At 39.5% G+C, this 14,131-nt stretch overlaps 1 protein-coding gene across 1 annotated transcript in view; it reads left to right on the forward strand.

Moving 5' to 3' along the window:
* LOC117317014 (neurotensin receptor type 1-like) overlaps window positions 1-13,813 on the forward strand; it is a 60,162-nt gene extending 46,349 nt beyond the window's left edge. The window contains exon 5 of the mRNA XM_033871791.1: window positions 12,540-13,813. Within this exon, the coding sequence (XP_033727682.1) occupies window positions 12,540-13,742 (1,203 nt within the window). The 3' untranslated portion in view covers window positions 13,743-13,813. The remainder of the gene's footprint in view (window positions 1-12,539) is intronic.
* Window positions 13,814-14,131: the final 318 nt, after the last annotated feature.

Genomic DNA, 14,131 nt, shown 5'->3' on the forward strand with positions numbered 1-14,131 from the left:
TGAGACCAGTCGGATAACAACATGGCCGACAGGCAGCCATCTTGGATTTTGACAATTGAAGTTTGTTATCACTATTTCTGAGAAAGTACTGAATGGATCTTTCTGAAATTTCATATGTAGGTTTCCCTTGGTGACTAGTTATAAAACATATTGGTTTTTGAGACTAATCCGAAAACAACATGGCCGACAGGCAGCCATCTTGGATTTTGACACTTGAAGTTTATTATCGCTTTTTTCTGATAATGTACTGAATGGATCTTTCTGAAATTTCATATGTAGGTTTCCATTAATGCCTATTTATGCATATTGCGTATTGAGACCAATCTAAAGTAAAACCATGGCCGACTGGCAGCCATCTTGAATGTTGACAACTGAAGTTTGTTATCACTATTTCTGAGAAAGTGTTTAAGGGATCTTTCTCAAATTTCATATGTAAGTTTCCCTTGGTGCCTAGTTATGCATATTGCGTTTTGAGACCAATCGGAAAACAACATGGCCGACAGGCAGCCATCTTGGATTTTGACAATTGCAGTTTGTTATCGCTATTTCTGAGAAAGTACTGAATGGATCTTTCTGAAATTTCATATGTAGGTTTCCATTAATGCCTATTTATGCATATTGCGTATTGAGACCAATCTAAAGAAAAAACATGGCCGACTGGCAGCCATCTTGAATTTTGACAACTGAAGTTTGTTATCGCTATTTCTGAGAAAGTACTGAAGGGATCTTTCTCAAATTTCATATGAAGGTTTCCCTTGGTGCCTAGTTATGCATTTTGCGTTTTGAGACCAATCGGATAACAACATGGCCGACAGGCAACCATCTTGGATTTTGACAATTGAAGTTTGTTATCACTATTTCTGAGAAAGTACTGAATGGATCTTTCTGAAATTTCATATGTAGGGTTCCCTTGGTCACTAGTTATGCATATTGCGTTTTGAGACTAATCCGAAAACAACATGGCCGACAGGCAGCCATCTTGGATTTCGACAATTGAAGTTTGTTATCGCTTTTTCTGATAATGTACTGTATGGATCTTTCTGAAATTTCATATGTAGCTTTCCCTTGGTGCCTATTTATGCATCTTGCGTTTTGAGACCAATCTAAAAAAAAAACATGGCCGACAAGCAGCCATCTTGGATTTTGACAATTGAAGTTTGTTATCACTATTTCTGAGAAAGTACTGAAAGGAACTTTCTCAAATTTCATATGGAGGTTCCCCTTGGTGCCTCGTTATGCTTATTGCATTTTGAGATCAATTGGAAAACAATATGGCCGAGAGGCAGCCATCTGGGATTTTGACAATTGAAGTTTGTTATCGCTATTTCTGAGAAAGTATTTAAGGGATCTTTCTGAAATTTCATATGCAAGTTTCCCTTGGTGCCTAGTTATGCATATTGCGTTTTGAGACCAATCTGAAAACAACATGGCCGACAGGCAGCCATCTTGGATTTTGACAATTGAAGTTTGTTATCGCTATTTCTGAGAAAGTACTGAAGGGATCTTTCTCAAATTTCATATGGAGTTTCCCTTGGTGCCTCGTTATGCTTAATGCATTTTGAGATCAATTGGAAAACAATATTGCCGACAGACCGCCATCTTGGATTTTGACAATTGAAGTTTGTTATCTCTATTTCTCAAAGTACTGAATGGATCTTTCTCAAATTTCATAAGTAGGTTCACCTGGGTCCCTTGTATTGCATTTTTGGACCAGTCTGCCCTGAAAACAACCTGGCAAACAATCAGCCGTTATCGTTAAATCTCAAATTTCTTATATAGCTAGGATTCCCTTGTTTGAAAAGTACTGGAGGGATGTCTCAATTTGCATAGATTAGTAAAATGAAGGGAAAAGTAGAGAAAAGATCAATCTGACATGGAACCTATGAAGATCATTCAATGGTGGGCGCCAAGATCCCTCTGGGATCTCTTGTATTATACCAAACCGACACCTATCCCCGCAACAAAGCTAGAAAAGTATACCGAAATCAGATTTCCGTCCCTCTGCAGACACAATTACTCATCAACTACTCTGGAAATTTCAACAAAGAGTCGGGTTAAGTCACCCTTCGCACGCACGGGAGGCCGTCCTGAAATTACACTTGCTGTTGATAGGACGATAAATGTACATGTATGTCCCTTTAGGTAACTGCATCGAAAGGTTTATTGCTATGATTTGGTTTTATTTGGTTTAAAGTCGTATTAACAGCTGAGGTCATTGCCATGAGAGCTTGAATAAACGATTCTTCAAAATTGGTTCGTGTTATGTCTCCTTGTGATAGGCCGGAACTTTTGCCGATTGATAGTGCTACCTCACTGAGGCATACCGCCCGTCCATCGTCTGTTAACTTTTACTTTAAATCTCTACTAGTCATAAAATACATAGTAGATTTTAACCAAATTTGATCAGAAACATTCTTGAGGGAAGGGGAAAAGATTTTGCATTAATGATGATTCTGACCCCCAAGAGGCCAGAGGAGCGAGGCCCAAGAGGAAATATAGAGATAATTCCTTTAAATCGCTACTCGTCTTAAAGTTAATTTGGTCAGAAACATCCTTGGGGAAAGGGGAACAGATTTTGCTTAAATATTGACTAACCCTAAAGGGGCGAAAGGGGCGGGGCCTAATATAGGAAATAGAGGTAATTCCTTTAAATCACGACTTGTCATAAAGTTATGAATGGATTTAAACCCAATGAAGTCAGAGATATCATTGGGGAAAGGGACACAAATTTTGAATAAATGGTGACTCTCACCTCAAAGGGGCCAAATGGACGGGGGCAAATAGGGGCAATTCCTTTAAATCGGTACTTGTGAGAAAGTTACCAATGGATTTAAACTTAATTGGCCAGAAACATCCTTGGAGGAAGGGGAACAGATTTTGCACAAATAGTGACTGACCCCCAGGGAGCCAAAAGGGGAAATAAAAGTAATCTCTTTAAATTGCTACTTGTCATAAAGTTGTGAATGAATTTGAACCCAATTTAGTTAGAAGCATCCTGAGGAAAAGGGGAACAGATGTTGCACAGATGATTGCTGTGGCCCTCCATCCAATAACCATGTATAGCATCGCTGGACGTTAAGCGATACACATAATTCCGATGTAAAAATAGGCCAAGGGTCTTTCCGCACCCTAAGGAACTTAGTTTCTTTAAACACAATCATGTAAAAACAATCCTTAAGGTCTTTCAGACTCTAAAGAGTCTGGACTTTGTTATTTCTTTCAAGCAGTTTGGATCCCCACACTATAACTATATATATCATTGTTCGAGATTGACAACTAAAGTTACATATCAACGAATGAACATGAACTTTATTTGGATGTTCGGTCAACGCTCAACTGAAAGCCAACAGTGAGGCATGTAGTCGCCTGTAACGATCATACAAAAAGATTATCAACTTTTGAACAATATATCAGAGAGTATGTTGATACAAGACATCCATGGATGTTAGGTAGTTTAGTGGTCATTAATTAAAAATCACATCTGCATGTGTTTTTATGCTAATAAAACATGAAAAAACTTGGAAATATCCATATAAACTTTGTTCAATTTTGATATATAGTAAAATTAGTGATACGTAAACAAACAAACCAAATGTACTCTAATTAAGCCGCGAAGCCATTTATGTTAAAAGTACACTCCATTTTAAATGAGATGTATCAATAACTTCAAACATGGTTAAAGTTAATCCTTATAATTTAGTCACAGAGAGCAATGTTTTGATACTTCTAATGACTTTTTCATTTGTTAATTCCCTACTCCGCTTCATAATTTGCCAATATAAGTTGACATTACCAAATTATGTCATTTTCTTATGTTATAGGTTACAAACCTAAAACAATTGGCTACTGAAAATGCTTGTTGCAAATGAAACAAATTATATAGGATATATCTCAATTCATCAAAACTACAATTAATTTCATCATTCTACAAATAACCGCATTGGCGGGGAAGGGAGTCTCCTTTGTACGGTTTTTGTGTTACCGTCGTCCATAAGAGGGCTTTGGTTTCTGTCCCCTTTTGTAAGTATCACGTGACCAGGTAGCGGTATCCTGTTGGTCTAGTGGTGTCTTCTGCTTTTGTTGTATGCAACAGTAAAGTCATCTTCGCTAGCCAAGGCTTCTGATTACGTTACACTACACGAACCCTTGGCGGATATAGTCGTGTTCAAACCGTCGCGCCCTGGAATCCCAGGGCACCCAATCAAATACGTTTTACGTTCAGGCTTGGTTTCGCAGTAAACAAAAATTGCGGCACCCAGTACAGAGCTACAATGTCGACTATGTCATGGCATTTTACCTATATACAGAGACGAACTATCTTTAGGGAAACATTCGCAGTGTTTGATCATCTATTTAAGTCATTGATCACATATCTCATCAAAATTACACAAGCCTCCATGTGTGTTTGTAAACATCTCGGATGAAGTAAATCGGTAACGCTCGTTTTGATTGGTCGAAAATTTCATGCGTAAAGAGTGGTAATTTTGAATCTCCGCTAGAGGGCCAGAACTGACGCCTATATCCGCCAAGGGTTCGTGTAGTGTAACGTAATCAGAAGCCTTGGCTAGCGAAGATGCAGTAAAGTAGCACTAGGCCTATAATGTCTAAATTAATTTTACGCTTTAACAAGGAGACAAATGCATACATACCGCAGCCTATCAGAACACACAAACACACACATTACCCGCTTTCATCTCGATCACAGGGGAGGCCATCCTTCAATGCCCTTAGTTTTGGGGTCGTTGAAAGGCTGGCAGAAGGAAGCAATATAAATCGGCAATAATTCTGAACTAATACACAAACATACCGCAGCCTCCCAACGAACACAAACACTTGCCACGCGCATGCATATCGCACGCACGGGAGGCCGTCCTATAAGCTTAGCTGTTAATAGGACGTAAAACAAATCAGACCAAACTTAACGACTATGTGCTGATTATGCATTAGCATGTGTACATGTGTATCACATAATGAATTGTATGACATTTCAAAAGACAGTAATACATATCTGATAATTGTTACATCGGACTGTTACAAACACCTGTTTTATTAGACGTGATATAATATAAGTACAATTCCCATATATAATCGTTTGTTGAACAATGCAACAAGTCAAAATTTAACCACCATTTCAAAATCAACTGTCCACAATCCGTAATGTTTTCAGATCAACTCACGCGATCAGACAAAATGTTTGATCTTACGCAGTAATAACCTGAACAGTTACTGAACAAACCACAGCCTCCCAAAACACACATAGGCACTCACCACACGCATGCATGTCGCACGCACGGGAGGCCGTCCTTAAATGACCTTAGCTGTTAATAGGACGTTAAACAAAATAAACCAAACCAAAGCCCTGCAGGTGGGGCGTAAAAATTTTACCTGCTGCCCCCATTGCATGATCGTATGCGGCGACTAAATTTGGGATATTATCTTTTCTCTTCTTTCATAACAACTTTCTTCCTAATGTCTCCCTATTGACAATGCCCACTTTTGGCTTTTAGTTGAGCGTTTGCCGCTGTGAGGAAGGCTTTGAGCTCTGTCCCCTAGCCGAGACATACCAGTCTTTAAAAATGGTAGTTACTACTCCTGCTTAGCGCTCAGCATATTTGGAGTGGAACGACTGGTTCGTCCGTTGTCAGTATAATGTGACCGGGTGGGGTGTGCTGCTGGGTGTCTTCGGCAGTATGCTTCAGTGAGGTAGCACTATAAATCGGCAAAAGTTCCGGCATATCAGACTTAACACGAACATACCGCAGCCTCCCAAACACACATATGCACTCATCACACGCATGCATGGCCTTAGCTGTTAATGGGACGTTAAACAAAAGAAACCAAACCAAACCTAAACAGTTAGGTTTGGTTTTGTTTCATATTCTTCACGTCTATCACGCACATTGTGAGTGCCCGTATGTCCTTCTTGGACCACTTCAATTGATATTAACATATTTAAATATATATTAATATATGGTATACAATAGAGTGATACGTCGCCATGGGTATTGATTACCACTCTGGTGTAGCATTTATTAATATGTGTGTTGTCAACATAAAAACAACTGAACGTTTAAATTGGCTCCACTAAAGTAAGAAACGTTTTTAAATGCGCCTTCGTGCTGGAATTGTTTGGCCCCACCCATCAGCCCATGGGGTAACATCTCCAAACCATCAAACCGTAATTGCATGCCGATAATGATAACGCATGTTGGTTAATTGTGCGTACCATTTCGTGGCTCATTAGTGCATTCGTGTGAAATATATAATGTTATACATTGTTGTAAGGGGGCCCGCAGTGGCCGAGTGGTTAAGGTGCTCCGACACTTTATCACTAGCCCTCCACCACTGGGTTGCGAGTTCGAAACCTACGTGGGGCAGTTGCCAGGTACTGACCGTAGGCCGGTGGTTTTTCTCCGGGTACTCCGGCTTTCCTCCACCTCGAAAACCTGACACGTCCTTAAATGACCCTGGCTGTTAATAGGACGTTAAACAAAAAACAAACCAAACCATTGTTGCAACTTATACATTTCGATGACGTCGCATTGTTTACAGATTCCGCGTTGAGTCTGCACTGCCTAATCAGGTATGGTAAAACAACCTCAATCAATATAAGGTGTGAATGTAGTTTTACAAAAAAAAAAACGGCATGTTGCGCATAAGACTTCAAACTTTCACTTTGTCGGTGCATTCGTGATCGCAGCTTTTATCAGCTGTCATGGCAACGGCATCGACGGTGGTTTTACCAGTGATAAATCTACGAACTTGCATGCATGCATGTACAACCGAAATTTTCTTAGTAACTATACCTTATGTCTTTGGAAAGCATCTTTAAATAATTAATTTGATAACGATCCACTGCATTCGTCTATCAAAGTTTGTTTGTTTCTTTATGCCGATTTCAATACTTAAAACATTGACGAGTTCCAATATTGAAGCTTGAACATTAACACTTGCTCTATTAATCGTCCTCGAGCACCCAACTACCCAAAGAGCGTGAAGGTATCTGTACGTAAACAACGAGAAGTCCTGTACATTCTTACGAAAATGACAAAATTTCGTCAAAATTATTTAAAGAAGAAGTCAATTAATCGGCACTTCGATCGTCAAGTAATACCAGTTTATAACGCCGTTATATAACTGCACGTGAATAAATAGAAGAATGTACAACACTTTTCCTCGGTTTCTAAGTACGATGATGTGTATCATGTTTATTTGTAAGACCTAATACGTTTATCGGATGCTCTGGCCATATTTACCGACGTGTTTTTGTAGTCCTTCGAGACCGACGAAAACATCCCCGATAAGGACGTTAGACACACTAACATTAAAATCCGATCTAGAAAACAAACAAAACTGACCAGGACATTAAACAAAAGGCCAATGGCCTTAACGGTCACCTGAGATTTGAAATATTTCGGTTAATTTAATTGACACTTTTTGGTCGGAGCCATCAGTCTAAGCGGTCAGTCAGAGCCAATATGGGCATATCATTATGCTGTCATCCCATGCTGTTAATGATAACAAAGTGAGAATGGATTATAATAGAAATCCAACAAATAATAGTCAAAAATGTGATTTTTCCTTAAATAAACTATAGGAAAGTTTACCCCCTCCCCAGTGGCAAACTAGTGACCCAAGGATAATGAAATTCACAATTGTGATAAAGCACCTTAAGACCCCTCCATATAAATCGGCAGAAGTTCCGGCCTATCATAAGGAGACTTAACACGAATATACCACAGCCTCCAAAACACACATACGCACTCATGTCGCACGCACGGGAGACCGTCTTTAAATGACCTTAGCTGTTAAATAGGACGTTATACAAAATAAACCAAACCAAACCAAAACCGCAGCCTCCCAAAATACACATACGCACTCGCCACACGCATGCATGTCGTACGCACGGGAGACCGTCTTTAAATTACCTAAGCTGTTAATAGGACGTTATACAAAATAAACCAAACCAAACCAAAACCGCAGCCTCCCAAAACACACATACGCACTTGCCACACGCATGCATGTCGCACGCACGGGAGGTCGTCCTTAAATGACCGCAGCGGGGGATGTTATCGTATATGTACTGACAGGTTAAGCTGACAGGGTTAAGCTTAACGATAACTATATGCCATGCCTATATGCTGTGTCTGTACTATGTGTACCTGTGTCACCTTGACCTTTGCTAGTCCTCTGTTCACGTGTGCTGTCTCTGGTCGATGTTTTTGTCGTGCGTTGTTCGTAGTCGCTTGCTTTTTCGTCAGTGTCTGTCGTGCCTGTGTATCCTCTGTCGTGATTGGTCCTTAAGTTTTGTATTGTTAAAAAGTGGGATCAATTCAGGGTGGTGTATCGTATACTGGGCAGTCCGATGGATTAGTTTCCTGTGTGCTGTCACGTCTTCCTCGCCAGTACTTATGTAGCGTTAGGGTATGTAGGGTCTTGGGTGGGTAGTATTAGTCAGGATGTTTGGGTTTAGTTAGGCCGTACAGGTATGGGGGTTGGTTTTAGGTTAGGATGTTAGATATAGCTAGGCCTATGCAGGTGTGTGTTTATATGTAATTTTATGTTGTAAATGTTTATATCGTCATTAATAAATGGTTAATTGTAGTTCAAGACGTCTGTTCTCTCTCTATACGACAGATACAAGTTACCCATCGAACCTGGGTTGTTGGTCCACAAGGGCGAGTCGGGTGCAGTTTGACGTACGCAAACTGGCCCTGACACGCTCCTGTTACACTGTTAATAGGACGTCAAACAAAATAAACCAAATCAAACCATCTATGGAGAGTATTTGATTCCACAATATCTAAGAGTAGAGAAAAAAGTTTGAAATTTTAGTCAATTTGACTCTTTTAAGCCCCGCACATCAGCACCTGGGGGTCGATCGAGGCCAAAATGTACATGTCATTAAAGTGTCATCCCCTACTGATCAAAGTTAGAATGAATTCCAACAAATAATAGTCAAAATATGATTTCAATATATAAACTATAGTAAAGTTTGCCTCCTCCCCAGGGGCAAACGTAGAACCAAGGGTCATGAAATTCACAATTTTGGTAAAGCACCTTAAAACCCTTACATCTATGAAGAGTGTTTGATTCTACCATACCTTTGAGTAGAGAAGAAGATTTTTGAAGTTTTAGTCAATTTGACCCTTTTTGGCCCCCGTCCCTCAGGCCCCTCGGGGTTGTGGACCATATAGTTCACAATGTTAGTTGACATTTAGCCATAGCAGCTCCCTGCCAAATTTTCAAAAATGTTAATTGTTTACAGACGTATGACGACGGTTTGGTTTGGTTTTTTGTTTAACGTCCTATCAACAGCTAAGGTCATTTAAGGACGGCCTACCGTGCGTGCGACATGTATGCGTGTTGAGTGCGTATGTGTGTTTTGGGAGGCTGCCGTATGTTCGTGTTAAGTCTCCTTGTGATAGGCCGGAACTTTTGCCGATTTATAGGTCTACCTCACTGAAGCATACTGCCGAAGACACCCAGCAGCACACCCTACCCAGTCACATTATACTGACAACGGGCGAACCAGTCGTCCCACTCCTAATATGCTGAGCGCTAAGCAGGAGCAGCAACTACCATTTTTAAAGACTCTGGTATGTCTCGGCCAGGGGACAGAACCCAAAGCCTTCCTCACAGCGGCAAACGCTCAACAAAGACCAAAAGTGAGGCATTATCAATAGGGAGACATTAAGAAGAAGAAAGCTGTTAAGAAAGAAGAGAAAAGATAATATCCCAAATTTAGTCGCCGCATAGGATCATACAATGGGGGCAGCAGGTACAACTATTACGCCCGACCTGCAGGGCAGGCACGATGTCGGACAAAAGTTTATTAGAAACATATTTAAAAACAACGGTTTTTGTTCTGTTTAATCATAGATGCAATATCAACACACATGCGAACAAGAATGAATTCAATTATACATAAAAAAATGATTTCCCTCCTGAGGGGCAAACATGAGACCCCAGGGTCATAAAAGTAGGAATTTTGGTAGAATATATGAAGACCATTCCATCAATGAATGGTATTAGGTTTAAGCATTCTTTTAATTTTTTTTTTTTTTTTTTTTTGCCATTTCAGTCAATTTTGTCCTGTCCCCCAGGACTCAGGGGTTGGGACCTATAATTTATCATTTTTGTTGATCTTTGGCCATGAAAGGTTGATACAACATTTAAATGAAATCAGTTCAGAGGTTTCTGAGAAGTAGAAAATGTAAATGTTTACGAGCAGACGACTTACGTAACCTAAAAACTAACCAATCTTAAATGTTTGCTTTATGTCAACATTCATGTCGCATTATCGATGACTTTTAAAGTCATATATAGTGTAGTTACTTTGGTTTTAATTCTTTTTTCGAAATTTTATTGCTTTTAAATGATTTTTCTTGTCAGCTTGTCTATTAAAGAGCCAAAGACGTAGTCTTAAGGCCCGAGTTGAATATCTCCATTTGAAACCGGTACCATAGAGACTTCTGTACGTTTGAACAGCAAGAAGTCATTGGTCTTTGTCACTTTTGTTGTTGGTATCCTTTGAAAATGATGTCTTTCGTTGCCGTTTACTAAATATAGTTAAACTAAATTCACTTCTATCTTGTAGTTTTTAATTTTTGTCATCTAAGCGAGGCTCGGCAACCAACTCCATTTCATGCGTCATCATTGAAGATTTCCTCATCTTTCACTTTTCATAAAATCTCGACCCAGATTATAAAATTTTGCAGAAACAAATTACGTTGTTTAAACCCCCAAGGCGCCTGAGAGGCAGGGCCTAAAAGGCTCAAATCGACTGAAGTCCTTTCAAGACCCCCATGTGGATGAATCGAATGCATGGATGAAAGGGTTGAAGATACTGTATCAAACATGTTTCGTGGGTTTCACGCTACCTCTAGAACTGGATTAGGTCACTCTATTCATATACCAATGTAGAAACTTTTGAAATGATTTGTTTAAACATAGAAGATGGTTAAATGTGACCGTTAAGACCAATGAGCCTTTTCTTTCGTTTGTTTCATGTTATTTTATTTCCTCAGCAAGACAAACGCGACGTATAAATCCCTTCAATCATTAATTGTCTCTGTCTTTGTAACAAGTGTCTTGCATATATATGTATATGAACCTCAAGCTGTCATTTTATATTTTGCTGGGTTAATGGGAATACTTGGTAATGAAAAAGCAGATCGCGTCTCAAAACCGGCAATATCACTTCCACCGACTGATTTCAAACTTATTAAGTAATGTAATGTTTTAATATCACAGAGGCGAAATGAAAGAGTTTTTTCGTCGGCACGAAATTTAACTCATTTAAGCAACTAGCGGTGAATGGTCTCCATGGTATAGGGAGTCCGAGAAAGGTTTTCACTGCCAGTGTTAATGCTTTTCAACTGTAAATAATCTGCCCTTCACATAACGAGAAGGAATCTAGTAAGACTATCCTGTCAGACGGAAAAATATTCAAAATGACGGATGTTTTCCGAGAATCAAGATATCATTATTTCTCGGCTAACATCGGTTAGTTGCTCTTGTGCTCAGCAATATGGTGGAGGGACGACATTATGCCCGGCGTCAGTATCTGACCGAGTGCCACGGGGTGTGCTACTGGGTGTTTTCGGCAGTATGCCTCGGTGAAATAGCACGTTAAAGTCGGCTACGTTTCCGCGCCACCACAAAGAGACAAACACCGGCCTCTCGCAAACTAGGGAAGCCCTCCGTACATGACATTAGCTGATGATAGAATATTAAACAATACAAACCAAACCTTAATCAGACTTATTGTGTGACCAGTAAGAAAATCAGTATTAAATAAATCATGTTGGAGGCTTATTGGCAAAATATCTTCCAAAATGAGTAATTGATGTTAGGTAGCATATCATTATGAGCGTCAAGTGTGTTTTTTTAGTGTTTTACTTCAGACGTAAACACCAAGAAACCCCGCATGAAAATGTTTGCTATGTATTATCGACCGTAATTTTCTGCCTATTAACCGCTTCGGGGTATAGCCCCCGGAGGTAAATCAAGGTATTTTTCATGCTTTTGTAAAATAAATTCCAGATATTCCGCACTGGACGATTGCCCGCGGGTTTTTCGTCGACTCGACTAGACCAGTGCAATCTGTATTTTATTTAAAAGTGAGTCTGAGCCTTCGGGCTTTGACGATGGTGACTTAGCGATTTACCAATGTTTTCAATTATGGAAATCATAGACATATTATGGAAATATTGTGTTTATTTTGTAAATATATCTCATCAACTATTTATTTTGTTTACAAATAGCGTAAATTTAGCCTACATATGCATGAATGTGTATATTCGTATGACACAAATGGAAACATTTAACAATGTATAACCCGATTTTTTTTTATTTGGTTAAAAAATCCAGAGAAAAGCCCGCACTAGACATCTTCTGGTGTAAAGAAAAACGTATAGCGCGCAGCCAATACGCAGGATATTTGGGGAGTCGTATTTAGTATAAGGTTTTGCTATTTTAAATTGCATGTTTTTATTTACTACAAAATCATTTAAGTTTTTATTTGTATTTTACAGGTAAATCGGTCCCATATTTCACCATGTTCAAAGGACGGTTCAATTGCAACCATCTACGACTTTGTTTACAATCTTCTGAAACATTCTGGGGTAGAAATCCCCGAGAATGCGACCGCTCCCAACTGTACAAGCACGGATGATTGGCTACCAAACGGAGAAAGCGTAGAGGCTCATATGGTCAACAAAGTTGGCCGTATGTTCTACTCTTATGTCACTCCAGTAATACTTTTCATAGGAATTCTTGGAAACTGTCTTTCACTCAACGTCTTTCTATCGAAAAACATGCGTGGTTTATCGGCAAGTACCTATCTCGCCGCAATATCAAGCTCTGACCTTCTCACTCTGATATTCTACGTAAATGTGGAATGGTTGAGAAGGGGGTTAGTGTATTTAAACGCTGATGCGCAAGTGGAATTTTTGGATATGACTGGTGTGTGTCAGTTTCAGCTATATATGTCTTACGTTTCACGATTTCTATCTGCCTGGTTGGTCGTGGCATTCACAGTGGAGAGGTATATTGGAGTGTGTCATCCGCTACGGCGGCGGGATATATGTACACCAAGTAGTACCCGGCGGATCATTATAACGACGTCGTTTGTGGCCGTTCTCTTGGTCATTTATAAACCTGTGTTAAGTGGTGTACATAAAGGTTCCGGTGAAGGACATCCTTACTGCACAAGCGACCCTGATCACGACTTTCTGTCATTTGTATTGGATAGCATTTTCGCTGTGTTGATAACACTGGTACCTTTTCTCATCATAACAGTGTTAAATGTCCTCATTATAAGAAAACTATTTATAAGGAACAAGCGACAAAAGGAATGCAAGGTTGTGACCGAAGAAAGTGTTATCAAACTGGAATTCACCGTTATACTTTTGGCAATTTCGTTCTGTTTCGTCGTCTTTAATGTTCCTTATTTCGCTGTGTGGTGTCGGAACTTCCTTCATTCAAAGTACGTTTACAAATCTGTCGAACAGGACATGAGTGGCGACATCGAATATTGGCAAGGCATATTGTACCTTACACGAACTATTTTCTATATGAACTATTGTATTAACTTTTTCCTTTACAGTATCACTGGCGCTTACTTCCGGCGTGAAGTGCGCATGCTGTTTGTTTATCGACCATCGGAGCTGCGTGGTTCATACAGTAGGTGCTCTCGTATTAACTCCAACTCACACACGCCCCAGTCGTGGGTTTGACGTATATGGGTAGGCATGAAATGTCGTGCCAGCCGGGCTTTTAAAAATAATGGAATTCAGTTATAGCTGTAAGGTTCTTCCTACCATTACATTACATTTTTTTTCTTTTTGTAAAATAGAAAATAACTAGCCAGAATTAACAGCTACATGTCCTATCTCGATATTATTTACTGAACGTATTAACGGCACAGGGCCCGTATTGACATTGTTGGAGCAGAGTTTATTGACGTGTAAAGGAAATATCAAATATTGCACTCACTGCGGTATTGGGATGGCTTTAGTTATTGCATTAATACCTCAGATTCATTATTTATTTGATTTGTTTCAAGTATGGGTAGATAGCATAGGAGCTATGTAGCTATACGTCATTTGTTAAAAAACATTCAATA

Source organism: Pecten maximus, chromosome 18, assembly GCF_902652985.1.
Source record: "Pecten maximus chromosome 18, xPecMax1.1, whole genome shotgun sequence".
NCBI lineage: Eukaryota > Metazoa > Mollusca > Bivalvia > Pectinida > Pectinidae > Pecten > Pecten maximus.